The 16525-nt window shown below is 40.4% G+C and overlaps 1 protein-coding gene across 10 annotated transcripts in view; it reads right to left on the reverse strand.

Annotated features, from left to right (window-relative positions):
- MITF (melanocyte inducing transcription factor) overlaps positions 1 to 16525 on the reverse strand; it is a 223516-nt gene that overhangs the window by 26409 nt on the left and 180582 nt on the right. For 8 of the 10 annotated variants that reach the window (XM_058728819.1, XM_058728818.1, XM_058728821.1 and 5 more), the window contains exons 3-5: positions 7600 to 7827; positions 6452 to 6535; positions 4170 to 4265 (exon numbers count right to left, since the gene is read on the reverse strand). In XM_058728819.1, coding sequence (XP_058584802.1) covers positions 4170 to 4265; positions 6452 to 6535; positions 7600 to 7827 — 408 coding nt within the window. Of the gene's footprint in view, positions 1 to 4169; positions 4266 to 6451; positions 6536 to 7599; positions 7828 to 8826; positions 11490 to 16525 lie in introns of those variants that run through there. The other 2 variants (XM_058728826.1, XM_058728827.1) reach the window with 2 other exon arrangements.

Below are 16525 nucleotides of genomic sequence, written 5' to 3' on the forward strand. Positions count from 1 at the left end.
TCTGCCCCTCCCCCACTCATGCTCTGTCCTTCTCCCTCTCTCTCAAAAATAAACATTAAAAAAATTAAACAAAAAAAAAATTTCACTTCCAGCATAGAAGTGTACAATGTCCAGATTGAAGCCACAGTCTGATAGGGACAAATAAAGAGGGGCTGAATGCCTATGGGTCTGTGCCCCAAACTTTGTTTGAATTGTGTTCTTCAATGTTCTGCTCCACCAAAATGAATATTTTTCCAAGTAAATGATCATTGTAAAATATTATTATTTTTTTCTTTCTGGATGTTCCCTTTCTCTGAATCTCAATTGAGCACTGTGAGCACAAGTAAACTGGGACTTTTATTCTTTGTTTGTAATGGTACAAGAGGGCCCTTGTGCTCTTAGAATAGTTATTTCTAGACTCCAATTCCCTTAGGATAGTTTCCTCTCTAAGTGTCCCTTCCACTTTACTTTTTTTTTTCAAGAAGTTAACTTGAAATAAAGCATATCAAAGAATCAAATAAATGGAAAAGAAATGCCTAACATAAAGAACGTGAAGTTTAAACTCTACTGTCGGGGGAGAAATTAAAATGTGAGTGACGTGTGGTAGCTTTGTTGTTTCTTTTGACAACCCAAGCCCAAGTTTATCAAGAATAAGAACTAGGAACCAACATTTAGTAAGTGCGTATCAGAATCAAGACTCTCCTAAATGCTTTTTGTAGATTAGCTCTTGCCATTTTCATATGAATTCTATTGTCTTAGATGCTCTTATTATTATTCCCATTTTCCAGACAAAGAAAGTGAGTTAGAGAGGTCAAATAACTCACTCAAGAGTATGCACTCAATTCAGCTGTCTGGCTCATGATCTGAGTTCCTAATCTCTATATTATAGGGTCTCCACTAATAGCAAAATGATGAACCGCTTTGGTCATGGTCTGGTTCTGCTGGGGTTACCTTTAGACTTTTTCAGCGTGCAAATATAGAAAAGTAATGAATGCCTGGATAGTAAACGACATCTGAGGGTGCTACAGGTGACTCCTGCCCTGGCTGGGAATTAATTCAACGCTGCCCAGGGCATCTTTCCCACCCAGGAGCTCTCCTGAGATTGTGCCTCTACTCCCAAACTACCCTCCTCTATTCAAGGTCTGACGCAGTCTCCTCTTTCCAGGCTGGGAAGCTCTATGAGCAGAGGTAGGAAACCTCACTCATCTTCATCCACAGCACTTCACTCAGGGCTGGTGACACAGTAGGTATTCAGTAAATGCTAATTCAATCATAAAGTTAGCTTAGGAGCAATCAGATAATCAAGAAATAAGGTTTCCATTCTATTGTAGAATGACTGAGGAGACATGGGTATTCAGTCTAAAGGAGAGAAGCAGGGGCGCCTGGGTGGCTTAGTTGGTTCAGTATCCAACTTCGGCCAGGTCATGATCTCTTGTGAGTTCGAGCCCCACGTTGGGCTCTGTGCTGACAGCTCAGAGCCTGGAGCCTGCTTCAGATTCTGTCTCCCTCTCTCTGCCCCTCCCTTGCTCATGCTGTCTCTCTCTCTCTCTCCCTCTCTCTTTCTAAGAATAAACATTAAAAAAAATAAAGAAGAGAAGCAAATGGGGGTCTTGAAAACTGTCTTCAAAAGGTTTGTCATGAGGGGGCACCTGGGTGGCTCAGTTGGTAAAGCTTCCAACTTCAGCTCATGTTTGTGGTTTTGAGCCCCACGTCGGGCTTTGTGCTGACAGCTCAGAGCCTGAAGCCTGCTTCTGTTTCTGTGTCTCCCTCTCCCCCCCACCCCCCCGCTCAAACTCTGTCTCTTTCTCTCTCTCAAAAATAAACAAACATTAAAAAAAAAACACAATACATTAAAAAAAGAAGAAGGATTGTTCTGAGCACAAGTTCTCCATGAGGCAAACTGGGACCCATGTCTAGAATTCATACAGAAACTCATTATAACATCTGAATTATAATTATTAAGTATGATGTTATTTTACAGTAGAACTAGACACATTATAGATGCTCAAGGAATATCACCTGAATAAAATACTATCAAAATTACTTGATAGTATAAAAAATTACTTCATAATTTCGATGTTGTTAAGTACAACTTGTTTCCAATGCTGAATGCTACACATACTTTATGAGATGACCATGTGAGGCAGGTACAATTATCAGTCTGATTTTACAGATGGATAAATGTAGGACTTCAGGAAGCTACGTAACACGCAAGATGACAGAGGAAATGGAAGGCTTTGGATAGGAACCCAGATATGAGCACAAATCCCCAAGTCTTAACCATTGTGTTTTCCTGTTTGTCTTGTGAGCTAGTGCATATCCTTCTTTAAAGGCTTTCAAGAAGATGCACGACTGATTCTATGTGTGTATGCGGGGGAAACGGAAGATATATAAGGGAAGGCTAATGCACAGAGTACTTGGTTGGCTCAGATGACTTCAAAGGTCCTCACTATTGGAGAAAAATTTTTTTAATGATTTATAAAAAAAAATCATATTAACTTTATAGTCTTCCTGAGTGCGCCCGGATACCACTCGACACCACTGGCAAAATGACCACCTTCATCAAGCAAAGTTCCTTTGGGCTGATTGGGCCATTGCTAATAATTGCAGCGAGGGCATTGAAAACATTGTAAACATACCCATGTTTCCGAGTATATTTATACATTCCACAGTGCAAGCTCTCCCAAGTGTTTTGCTCACATTCATCCCAGGATTTCGACTGCTGACAAGGGTAGCCCTCCTCACAAGAGGCACAAAGTTGGAAGCAGAAGAGTTCCGACTGATGCCAACTAAGCGCTCCAAGAGGGTGGGGAGACTGTGGCATGGAAACATCTGTCAAGATGGCAGAACATCCAGATCTTTCAAAAACGGGGGCGGGGGGGGGGTGAGTTTAAATGGGGAGGAAGTTGACAAAGACTGAGAATCCTAGAAAAGACTTTGGGGTTTCAAGGGGGGTTGTCACCCCTCAGGACTTCAGGTAAGTGAACTGAAAGAAGTGAAACAAGATGGAAAAGAAAAGAAAATGCTACCTATAAAACTTGAGTGTACTATAGTAAACTATTTTGATGTAAATAAGCAAGGGCTATCATATTCCCTGGCCATGGGGATTTATTTATAGGAACCTATGCTCTAAAAAGATTTTCTATTGTGGTAAAAATTCCTATAACATAAAATTTAGCATCTTACCCATTTTGAAGTGTACAGCCCAGGAACGCTAAGTCTATTCACATCATTGTGAAACAGATCTCGAGGACTTCTTCATCTTACAAATACCAAACTCTGTACCCATCAGAGAAGAACTCCTCTCACATCCCTCTCTCCTATGGAAATTAGCCTTTCAAATATAGGTTATTCAAGAATATGATAGCCCCGTGGCATTGATCTCAGAGGAAACAAAATAAGATTGGACAAGGCATTCCAAAGCCAATTGAAGAGTCTTGTCTCTGACACACCCAAGCTATGGAAATCTGTGCAAGACCAGAGAACCTTTCCTAATCCTAAAAACGAGGGTAATGATACGACCCCAACTTGACTCACAGAATTACTGCAAGGACTAGAGTCACAGAATTAGTACAAGGACTAAATAAGATCTACAGTAAGGCTTTGCTAAGTGGTAACATAAGCCACCACTCTAAGGAGTGAAAAAAAAAAAAAAAAAGAAAAAAAAAAAAAAAACCCAATACAGGCAAGGCTCCAAATTATAGAGAGAAGGAAATTTAATAAACCACTGCTTTATTAACTAAAATTGAATAGACTTAGATGAAGAAAGGCAACTCAAACGTCAGTCTATCATCCGTGAATAGTAAGGTACCACCTTTTACTTTAAAAGGTGCATTCATTTGTCATGCCAAGGAGAATGCTACTGTAAATAGTATACTCCATAGTATTGCCCCTGGCAGCGGGCACTATGTTGGTCACTAGATGTCCAGGGGAAGCCTGTTGTCCAAGTGACAGTGGACTTGGATGCCAGGGAACGTGGAGCTTTATCATGGGGTTACTGATAAACCCACGAGAAATTCTTAATTTCTGGTGTCAAAGTCACTTATTTGTGATCCTGAGACAATTCCTTGGTTTAGTATTAATAAATTTCTCAATCAGCCACTTGCAGAAATAAACTAAAAGCTCAGGAAAAAAGGAGAGAACACTGGCAATAACTCAAGATATTCTTTAAAAAAAAAAGTCATCAATACCGTATTTGCCATCTGCAAAGCAGGATCCATCAAGCCCAGGATTTCTTCATTATAACTTGATTCTAGGCTAATGATGTCATCAATTACATCATCCATCTGTAGGAAAAAAAGGGCAATGGAAGAGACAAATATAAGCAAAAACTGTACAAAGCAACCCAAAGAGAGATCCATGATTCTCTTCTTACCCTCAACACTGAATGCTCTTCACTTAGATTTCTAAGTTACCATCCCTTCTTGCCAAACAGGAACATCACTGAAGGTCACTGACACTAACCGGTGATAAGGATGACATCTGTAACCAGTGCTTAGTGAGGGATTACTAGGTGCCAGGCACTGGGCTCAGGGCTTTGGACAGGTTCAATCATTTCCCCCTCACAGTAGCCCCATCAGCGTAGGGGCTATGAGTATATCCATTCTCCAGGTGAGATGAAGGAGAAGCACCTTGCCCAATGAAGAAGAGTTCGAGCCACAACTTGAACCCATTCTCTCAAGCGCTATGCTCAACTGCCACTCCTAGACAGGAAAGCTGGACTGGGAAACCTCATCTTGAAAGACAGCTGCGATTTCCTTTTTTTCTCTAAGGACTATACCCCATAGCCTTTGTAGACCCTCCTTGAAGTAAGAAAACACGGGCGGTCACTCAGACCTTTGCTCTCCTACGGACTGGTGTGTGTGTGGGGGGGGTCACTGTGGCTCTCAGGCTACTGGCGAACCCTGCACTGATCTTTACAGTGACTTATATAAACTAAGCGTCTCCTTGTGCAGCTGCCAATGTGCACGGGGCTCCCCCAGGAGTACACCAGGACGGGGTTATCATTACAGTGGTGGAGCTGACAGTCCCTCTAGATCAATTTTATTCCTCAAGTACCAAAACATCAGTTATGATAATAAACAACAGTGATTACATGTGCCTTGCAGCAGTTGCAAAGACAAGGCTGTGAGAACATTTCGTTGTAAACACCTTATGTATTTGAGCTGGGTATGTGCCTGTGTGTCTGCGAGCATGCACTCAGGCTTGAATCTCAATAATGCTTCGCAAGTACACAGTGAGGTCTCAGAGCTCAGAGGAATGCTCTTCATGTCTTTTTGTCATTTCCAATGAAAGGGGACAGGCCCCAATGTCACAGGGCTTATTGGAATCCTCATTCTCCCGCTTTCTGTAGTAAGGGCAACACCCTCAATTTTTAAAGGCCTCAACAGGCCAATCTGGAAAATGGGGTTAATAATACTCCTTGTCTTATTGGATTCTTGTGAGATCTCAGGATAAAGCATAAAAAGTGGCTCAGAGTGCCATGGATATAGTAAACACCCAAAAAATGAGAGTTATTAAGTGACCTCTGACAACGATAATTGCGGGTTGAATAACGTCCAGCACATTGTTTGTTTAGTTTCATTTCTAGATTGACCAGTTAGGTTTGTTTGCTTCTAAGGGATGATTTTCTGATTGAGTCGAACAGTCAAATGGGCCAGGGGACTTATGCACAACTTCTCCTTGTAAATTTTTAGGGAAATAAAATTAGTGGGTTTTACTGATAGAATAAATAGAATTTTTATTTTTAATAAAATAGAATAGAATTTTTTAAATCGTTTCTTTTTCTGATTTAAAAAACACTAAAGCAAGTTAATAATTGGAAATACAGAAAAGTAAACAATTTTTCATTGCTTATTCTTCTTTCTCTTATATATCTATACACACATTGTAAAATATATAAATATGTTAATAAATGTTTGTGGTGTTATTTATACATCTATTAAACAGGATGTCACAGAAGAATCTCTAATCACTTGCAAAAAATCCATGAAATATTATTAAATAAATTTCAAATGCATGTTTCATGAGAGTCCATTTTGTAAAATAATATGTAGACCTTTCTCCCTCTCTCTCTCTCTCTCTCTCTCACACACACACACAAACACGCATATCTTGGTTTTATTAATAGCCTATTGAAGTTGATATCCTACAAATTTGTGTAACACATTGATGACGGTACCTAAATGAGTACAGCATTTTACATTTTATGTCTCACAATTTATGGATTTCAAGCACTTTTTAATCACTTAAAGCAACTTAGGGAAAATGTATTTTAAGTTTAATTTCATTTAGTTATTTAATCATGCGCCACAATGAGGAAAATGGCCTTGCTCATAGCTTTCTCCATTTAAAAAAAAAAAAATCAATGAGGGGAAAAAAACCCTGAAGTCATCAGGAAGGCGTGATGAGCCACAAATATAGATTCTCATTACAAAGTGTTACATCCTTGGGCTGCCGAGTCATTCAGTACCTGCATGCATGACGCTCGTGAATGTGTGTTCATAGTTGGGCATTCGCTTTCCGCCCTGTTTTGCTCTTCGAACTTATAAAATCCCTGTAAAAACACAAGCAAAATCAGCCCATGACTTGGATTTGCAAATGACTTTTCAATGACATGTTCACACGAGGCTGATGGCGCAGCAACAAGATGAACTAATAAGCTTTCAAACAAAGTAAAAGTGACCAAGAAATAAAATAGTGCACAAAGAACTTCCATCAAATCAGCTTGATAGATGACAAATATGGACAGAGAAAAATAAGACATTTGGTTTGGGCCCAGGGGAAAAAAGACTGAGTCCCTCTAGAAACTAGAATACAGAAACTTCAGAAAAGTCACCTCTGAAATCACATGAACATTTCAGAGTACTGTAAAACTCCATTAAAATGAGGCTTATCATCTCGTAATTTGGAAATAACAGGCATTGAATCACAACTCTCCTCTCAGGTATTTTTATGCTTCAAATTTTGATGCAACAATTAGCTTGAGGTGTGTTTTGAATCTTGTCTCCAATCCAGCCTTTACAAAAGCAGATTTCACGGCAGCGGCAATCTTATTATGAAACGGAATTTATCTAGCAATTAAACCTTTGCTTCTCTGTTAAATTCTCATGTGCTACATTATTCAAATCCATCCACGCACATTCTGTGCTTTTTTTTTTTTTTCCTCTTCAACTCAGGGAGAAATAAAAATACTATTCCAGGCATTCACAACAAGCGGAACTTCTAAACCGCCTGTCCCACACCTTTTCTATTTTTGTTTTTCCTTCTCCACCTTGCCTTCTCCTCTCTCTGCATTTTCACTGCTTTGTAAATGGAAAGGCATTGAAGAGAAGAGAGCGCTCAGCTAACGGAGCGGAAACAGGGTGGGAGAGAAAGTGTCCTCACCTCCACGTCCCACTCGGGAGCGGCCAGGTGTCCCGTCCTGAGCCATAACCCAATAACCCGGTGATGGTGAGAAAGAAGCCGGAGAGCGGCAGCCACATAGCAGAAACTGGGACAAAGGCCAGTGCGTGTGGCCCCGCAGACAGACTACAGAGTCCACAGTCAAGTGTGGGAATAATATCCAACAGACATTCATTTAGTGTAAGAAGACAGGAGAGGGGAGGAGACATGAATTACCTCTTTTTCACAGTTGGAGTTAAGTGTGAGCATAGCCATGGGGCTGTTGGGTGCGCTGCTCCCCGGCACTGGTGGCATGACATGATCGCCAGGCTGGTTTGGACATGGCAAGCTCAGGACTTGGTTGGCATGTTTATTTGCTAAAGTGGTAGAAAGGTACTGCTTTACCTGCTGCCTTTGGGCTTGCTGTATGTGGTACTTGGTGGGGTTTTCGAGGTGGGTCTGCACCTGAACATAGCCACGGAGGGAAGAGAAGACAGCGCCGTTATTCGTGAGTTTCGGTCGGCTCTTTTCTCAGGCACAAACATGAGACTGGCCAGTCCACCAACAGAATAAATTATTAAGCCCCTGTTTATGTACCAGGCACTGTGCTAATGGATTTTGATAGTACTGAAGTTTAAAGTCTAACTCTCAGGATTTGGGGTAATACTTTGCCCTGTTTTATTTCCCTGCTAATTAGCTGCACATCTCTTGGAAACCTTGTGCCCTTCTGCTCATGTCTAAGAATTTAAAATTTGCAAGCATCTGTAGGGCAAAACTTTTCCCAACACAACTGGAAGCGCTTACTGAGATCAAAACAATCCAGAAAAAGGAGCATCACAATTTATTTTACTTTCCTTGGCAAAGAGAACAGCTTTCTGTTTAAAAACAACAACAAAAACCTCCTTAAGAACCAGCTGTAAAACGGTTGTAGAAAATAAACAGAAACATTCTGATGATTAAATCAACTAGTTGTAGATTAATTCCTCCCACTTTCATTTGGACATGATTATTCAACATTTTAATTAAGATCTTGAACTCAACATTAAGCAGTTTCTTTCAAACACCTCACACTTACATGTATGTGTTTTTAAAGGCATGGCTATTAAGGCACCAGGATATTTTTTCTCCTTTCTTATAAACAATACAGGATTAAAAATGGCTTTAAAAAAATCAGTGATAGTCAATTTAAAGTTACTTTTTCCTTGATAAATACAATTTGATCTTATGAGCTCCAAACAGGAGCTGATGGAGAGAGCACAGCCAGGCACTAGGGGGAAAAAAAAACCCTACTAATATTTACTTTGTTCAAAACCTCATTGAATTACTTCTTATAGTAACAAGCAGTAAATAGCATTAAACTAGCAGACTTGCACTTACTGGAAAGAGTACAATAAAATGAAAAGGTGAATTACTCAATTTACTGCACTGCATCAGACACTAAATATGAATAAGAGTAAAGCTCACCTGATAGTGATTATATTCTAGCATTTCCAGCATAACAACACTTTAGGTGGCCCCAATCCAACGAGAAACGGTAGGCTATTCACTCCCTCTACTTTCTGTAATGCCGATTCGAAGACTGACTGGCATAGAGAAGGCACTATAAACAAGGTATCCCGAGACACCACCGGAAACTTTATCACAGCAGCCCTGCTTATAATAACCTAAGCTAATTAGTTATGCGTGTAAAAAAAAAAAAAAACCCATTCGCACAAGGGGCTTTTTTTTTTCTTTCTTTTTTTTGAAAGCTCAACGAGCTTGGTCTTCAATATTTATATCAATTTTTCCCCCTGGCTTGACGTCATGCTTTTTTCATAACTATAAAAGAACCTTTTTAAGTGATGAGCTATCAAAGTCAAACTCACTGTCAGATCAAGGCCGATTCACTATTCATCTTTAGTTCCAGTAGTATTAATAGACAATGGTATTTCTCTTTCAGCAATAGGTTAAGAGCTAGATGCCCCCTTTGGAGAAGACACTGCCTAAAAGCTACTATTACACACGAGACTTTCTAATGGCCACATAACTCTCTAACTGGCAACTGCAGGAAGAGCGTCTCTGGAGGAGTCTCTGTGCTGCACTTTCAAGTTCAATGGCCTCATCCTATATCCTAGTCTCAGTGTGCATCTTATTCTTAGTTGCATGGATATGTAACTCTCCTACTGACTTTAAAATCAGGAAGAAGGGAAACTACCCTAAGCAGAACAGGAAAAACATACACACACACGGGGCTGGATGTATATTTACGTGAAGAGTAAGAAATAAACGTCTCTCCAATTTCACCAAGGTGGGAAGCATGAAAGTGTTTAGCAAAACTCTTATTATAACTCTTAGGGATAGAGAAGAGTAAGAGTTATCATATACATGACCGATGTACTTATATCTTTACTCATTTATTTGCTCCATTATTTACTGTTAGTATGTGCTAAACACCGTGTGAGACACGGAATATACGTTGAGAACAAATAGATCTGACTACCAGCTTCATGAAGCTTGTAGTCTGGGGTGAGACAAAAGAAGAAAAAGGCAAAGAAATAAATACCTAAAAATTGTGATAAATGGTTAATATTAACTGCTGAAATGGGGAGATATTTAAAGCATAAAAATTTGAAATTCAGTAATGCTGTCCAAATGCCCAGGAAAATGGAAGTTCTTTACGTTGACAACCTCAGAGAGTTTTCAAATGACTGATCTAACATGCACACAGAGGTTCACAGAGACATTTTAAGTTTATGAAAGGGTCCAGACACGATAATGATGAGGACAACAGACATTACTAAAATAAACATAAAATGAGGGCAATGCGTGTAATGTGCTTATTTCACTATTACACTTAGACAAAGAAAGGGCTACACATTTAAAAATAAATGTTAATTCACTGGCAGATCCTTATTCTTTAATGAATTAGAATTTTATGCTTTAGTGAGAAAGGAAGCGACCTGCTCTCTATTCAGCATTGCCAGTAAGCTCTTTCCTAATACCCAGGTTGAGGTGATCGGAGTTGAATGTACTCTGTCCCTTCACGGTCAGCGTCATTTTAGTTTCCAAATAAGTTGAGAACAGACTAGCTATACACACTATGCAGGACGCAGAACATCTCCAACTGTCTCCAAACACTGGAAACAGGTAACATAAATGAGGAACATGAGCTCTAGGGTTAATAGGGAGTAGTGAGGTCTGTGCCTAACTGGAACACACACGTCTCATCTAAAAGAAATGGCTGACATGAAACGTGGTTGACGGTGGCCACATGGGTACATCAATCCAGTCGAGATCTTCCAATTCTGAGATGTAGCTAGGCAATGTAAACTTCTTTTTGAAGTTAAAACTCCCAGGTTAAAAAACTGACATCCAGTTGTTTGACTTTCACACTGCATAAGACAAGTTAAGCACATCTGTGGGCTGGACTCAGTCCAGAAGCCACTAGAATGTGGTCTCTGCCTCACACCACCCTTAAGGATAATCTTCCTATCTACATTCCCTGGGGGTGGCCTAGGTTCTGAGGACAAGTTACTGTCGAAATCCAGGCATTTCCTTTGCTTCCCTGAGAGACAGCATGCCGAGCAGCAGAGTTAAGAATTCAAAACCTGCATTCGAATTGTGGCTTTGCAACTTAACTGTTTAGATGACCCTCTGCAAGTCATGAACATTTCCAGGCTCTCATCTCCCCACGTGCTCAATAGGGATGAGAACAGAGCCTGCATGATAGAGGTATTTCCGCATTAAATGAACACACGTCTGACGGGCTTAGAAACATAGCTGAAACATTGCAGTTCTCAAACGTTTTTTGTCTTAAGACTGTTTCAAACCGTTCTAATTGGGAGTATTTATGTGAGTCCTAGCTATCGGTGCTTACCATATTAGGAATTAAAGCAAAAAAATCTTAAAGCGCAATATGACACGCTGCCGTACATTCCACTGGTCTTCAGAACAATGACATTTTAACACACACGAAGCTTTTGTAAAACTCTTCTGTAAAATCGCAAGAGGGGCATGAAAAAAAGGAAAATAATCTAGTATTATGAAGACAGTAGTTGTGACCTGGCAAAATCACTACAAGGGTCCTGGAGTCCCCCAGGGCTCTCTGATCAACTTTGAGACCTGCTGATCTAGAACACAGGTTCACGAGTACCTGAACCCTCGAACCTTCTCAAAGCAATATTATGAGGCTCTAAGGTCCTGTGACAATTTTAAAAGCCATATAAACAAAACCATCCTAAATCATAGCTCCTCAGACTTCCCTTTTGTTAATTTTTCAATAATCAAGCAAGCATACAAATGAAAACATATATGCAGCAGTAAACATCTGTATGACTGCCTGATAATTTTTGCACGCTGGTGACCTTCAGACTAACCCTCCCCAAGTTAATGAATTTGGAGAGTCAAGTTAGGTATTGCTGAGCATTTGAAGCACAGACCACAGAATAAAGCTAGAATACTTCATACTCTCTCAAAAGATACTCTTTTGTTGATATAAGGGATGTTTCATATAAATAAAGGATGTTAGCTATCACGTTAAAGTGCAAAACTCCAAAGGCTTTGAAATTCTTCTTCCTTGTTACTGCTACACTCTTTTTGTGCTTCTTCTGTTCTTCCTTCAGATCCTGAATTGATACCAAGAGAGGTGGAATGGATCACCTTCTAACTGTCACACTTTTGCTGTGCCACTTCCTAGGTGACAATGACAGGTTATTTTCCACCAGTTTCATTTGAAAAAGATTGTGGAGCACATCAGTGTGAGATGGTACCTAGAGAAAACTACCATCTTGACCGACAAAAGAATTCACTGGAGGGAAAGAAACAATTCCCACTGGTCTTCTATTCCCTCTATGATTTGTAAACCAGAATGTAAATAATCAAGTTGAGGGAAGATTCCTGCAATCCTTTTAGTTCATAATCTTTTTTTTTTTTCAACACGTGCAGATTCAACACACACTTTTTCAACACAAAGTGCAGATTTCTTATTTTATGTTTAGGGAGAAAATGTGCCCCGCTGCTTAGCAAGTTTAAGGAACAGTAAAGGGATTGTAACTCCATCAACTGCTATCCACTACGGCCTCCAAACCACCATTCTTTTACACTAGTTTTTAAAATGACAATTTATAGAGATGGTCAACTAAGCAGTCACCATCCCTGATAAACATGGCAGAACTGACAAAGCTAGCTTTCTTAAATGACTTGGGAGAAGACTTGTCCAGGGTCACATTTGAAAGGCACACGGTTCTTTTCAGTCCCACAATTATACGAATTGTGCCAATTATGCCACGAAAGAGGACTCAAGCCCAAAATACACTTTCTCCAACAGTCATCTATTCTGTACAGTCTGTACAAGGGGATTCTTCACAGAAAATAAACATGAGGATATGAATCCTGACCTAAGAGAGAAAAGAATCAAAATGAGATGCAAACAAGAAGCAAAAACAAAGGTGGCTTCCGTAAAGGAGACAGACAAGGGACTAAGGCTGACGAGCCCAAGCCCCTTTCCCTAGCCCGGGAGTCTGCCCACCAGGCCGGCTGGGTCTGCTCCTTATTTTGGTCTGGCCTGTCAACTAAGAACACATTTTACGTTTTTCAATGGTTGGAAAAGAAGCAGAAGAAGAAGATTTCATGATACACGAAAATGATATGAAATCCAAATTTCAGTGTCCATAAATAAAGTTTTCTTGGCACACAGCCATGCCCATTCATTTGCATATTGCCCATGGCTGCTTTCACACCGCAGTGGCAGAGATGAGTAGTCACAACAGAGCCTGCCTGGCCCCCAAACCCTAAAATACCTACTCTCTGGATTTTTACGGAAAATGCCAACCTCTGCTCTGTTAAGAAAGTTTCATCTAACTGGAATTCAGCTTTTCTGATGAAATACAAGTTTTAAGAAGGAAAGAACGAGGGGACTTTTGAAATATAGTATATGTATATACAATTTTGCGGTGGTTTCTCCAAATATCGTCTAAACTGGACAAGCAGCCGGAAAGGAACACCGGGTGCACTCAATGATTCCCCATTTTAAAGACAGACAGAAACTCTGAAAAGAAGGTTGTAAGACCTGCCAAGGCTGGACATTCAACCAAGGTCTTCCGCATTCTGTCGCCAGTGGCAAACCATACAAACACCCTTGACTGTTGATGAATTTTAATCTAGGGCTTTAACTGAGCTAACAGGGGAAGATAAAACAATGTAAACCCACGCACTCACATACTCTGTGTGTACACGCTCAAATATGTACGAATTTATATCCAGTTTCTCTGGCCTCTATACTTTCACACCACTTCCCATCACATCACTTTGCAGGATCTAGGCTTCTGAATTCAGAGAAATGAGTTAGAATTGTGTACAAAAGGTTGGGGTGCCTGGGTGGCTCAGTCGGTTAAGCGTCTAACTTCGGCTCAGGTCGTGATCTCACAGTTCGTGGATTCACGCCCCGCGTCGGGCTCTGTGCTGACAGCTCAGAGCCTGGAGCCCGCTTCGGATTCTGTGTCTCCCTCTCTCTCTGCCCTTCCCCGCTCACACTCTGTCTCTCTCTCCTTCAAAAATAAATACACATAAAAAAAAAGTTTTTAAAGAAATGTGTACAAAAGGAGAGGACAGCAAATCTATTTTTCTAAAATGTTGATGTTTTAATAGAATAAACTAGACCAACTTTACCAAAAATGCCTAACAGGTCTTCCTCCCTTAGCTGATGACCTATAAAACAGTATGCTTATTATAAACCACAAGGTAGGCATGCTTTGGGGTTAGGACAAACAATATTTAGTAGCCCCAGGGGAAAAAATAGAGTATTTATAAGTAAACTCCTACTATATACATTGTTTTTTCTTCCCTCCCAGACTAAAACATGCCAAAGGTCTGAGTATAAAAAGAACATCAAGTTTTTATCTCAGCCAAATAGAAATATGAGATTTAAGACTGGTAGCCGACTGTCTGCAGAGTATTTATAATCCCAAAATAAAAACACAACTTTTAGAATCAAAGTCCTATGAGAGAAGCAGCAAAGCCCAATAAACTTAATCTATTACTCACCTTCATACAAAACTATGCATTTACAGTTCCTGTACTATAAAGATTGTATCAGCCATTATGCATGGATATGTCATACTAAATACCAAATTTTAAAACGTATACTGAACAGAATTAACATTCATTCACTCAAAAATCTCTACCCTGTAACCAGACACTGTGCATTTTATATTCACTCCAAGCTGAGGCCATTTAAAAATAAAACTAAGAAGTCACTTGCATAACCACATTAAATATTCTTGAAAGCCTCTTCATGCAGTCTTTATAAAAAAAAAAATCAGGGCGCCTGGGTGGCTCAGTCAGTTGAGCGCCCGACTTCAGCTCAGGGTCATGATCTCACAGCTCGTGAGTTCAAGCCCCACGTTGGGCTCTGTGCTGACAGCTTGGAGCCTGGAGCCTGCTTCCGATTCTGTCTCCTTCTCTCTCTGACCCTAACCCACTTGCATTCTATTCTGTCTCTGTCTCTCTCAAAAATAAACATTAAAAATTTTTTTTTTAAGATTTAAAAAATAATAAGAAAAAAAAATAAAAATCATATGATGGCAACTGATAGAATACAGAAACAACTACAGAAGAAACCTTATGTTGATAGTTTTAACCTTTTATTTTGGGTCATTGCTGTCTGAAACTATACCCAATTGCCTTTGTGCTGTATACAGAAAGAACTAAATATAGGTTTGAGTGCAAACCTTAACGTGTACATAAATCACCCGGGATCTTGTTAAATACAGTGTGACTCTGTAGGTCTGGGGTGGGACCCAAGATCCTGCATTTATAATAAGCTCCCAGGGGATGCCCACCCTACTGGTCCACGGACTATGCTACATACACCTGGAGTGCAAGGCTGTGATACGTGCTCACCTGGACTTCTGCTCCCAGGAAAGTTACATGTTCATGATTCATTCAATACATATTGCTTGAGTACCAACCAGATGCCAGACAACTGCCCTACTCTTACACAGGCTGTTCAGGGAGGTTCTAGAGAGAAGGCGACAGTTAAGCACAGGCCTGAAGTTGGGGAGGAGATGAACGAGGCAGATTGGTGGGAAGAACATCCCAGCAAAGTGCAAAAGTCCTCAGGTATGAACAAGCCGGGCCTGCTCAAGGAACAGCAAGAGGCTCTTAATATACCTACTTCACTTGGCTTCTAATCTACCACCTGCATCTGGTTTTCCTCTTACCTCTTTTCTTTTAAATGTTCATTTTTGAGAGAGAGAGAGAGAGAGAGCATGCACAAGTGGGGGAGGAGCAGAGACAGAGGGAGACAGAGGATCCCAAGTTGGCTGTGTGCTGACAGCAGAAAATCTGACGCAGGGCTCAAATCACAAACCCTGAGCCCAAGTCGGATGTTTAACTGAGCCACCCAGGCACCCCTCCTCTTACCTCTTGTAATATTTCTTTTTAGTCTCCTTGGCCGGTTCTGTCTTCTCCTAAGCATCAGAGTGTCTCAATGCTCAGAGCTTGATTTTCTCTATGGAAATGCACAGCCCTGGTGATCTATATCAGTCTCCAGGTGTCCCTGAACTCCAGATTCACCTCCACCTGCCTACCCCACAGCCCCATCCGGAAGACTGCAGACATCTCAAACCTCACATGGTCATCATCCCCTCCAAACCAGCTCCTCCAAAGTCTTCTCCACCTTAGTAGATGGCAACTCTATCCTTCTAGAGTTGAAAACTCTATCCTTTAGGTTGAAACATAGGAAATTACCTTTTTGTCCCCTGTAGATCAAAAAAGTGGCCTTCATATGGTTCAATCTAGTTGTTCATTCAAAAACCTTGGTCATCTTTGACCCTGTTCTTCACACCCTCTATCCAATCTATAAAGAAGTACTGGCTCCCAGGGCACCTGGGTGGCTCAGTCAGTTAAGCATGTGACTCTTGGTGTGGGCTCAGGTCCTGATCCCACAGTTCATGGGTTCAAGCCCCGCATCAGGCTCTGCACTGGCAGTGCAGAGCCTGCTTGGGATTCTCTCTGTGCCCCTACCCCGCTCTATCATACACTCTCTTTCTCTCAAAATAAATAAATAAATAAATAAATAAATAAATAAATAAATAAACAAACAAACAAACAAACAAACTTAAAAAAAAAAAGAAGCATTGGCTCCTTTCTCAGAATATATCCAGAATTTAATTGATTTTCACCG

Source organism: Neofelis nebulosa, chromosome 4 (assembly GCF_028018385.1).
Source record: "Neofelis nebulosa isolate mNeoNeb1 chromosome 4, mNeoNeb1.pri, whole genome shotgun sequence".
NCBI lineage: Eukaryota > Metazoa > Chordata > Mammalia > Carnivora > Felidae > Neofelis > Neofelis nebulosa.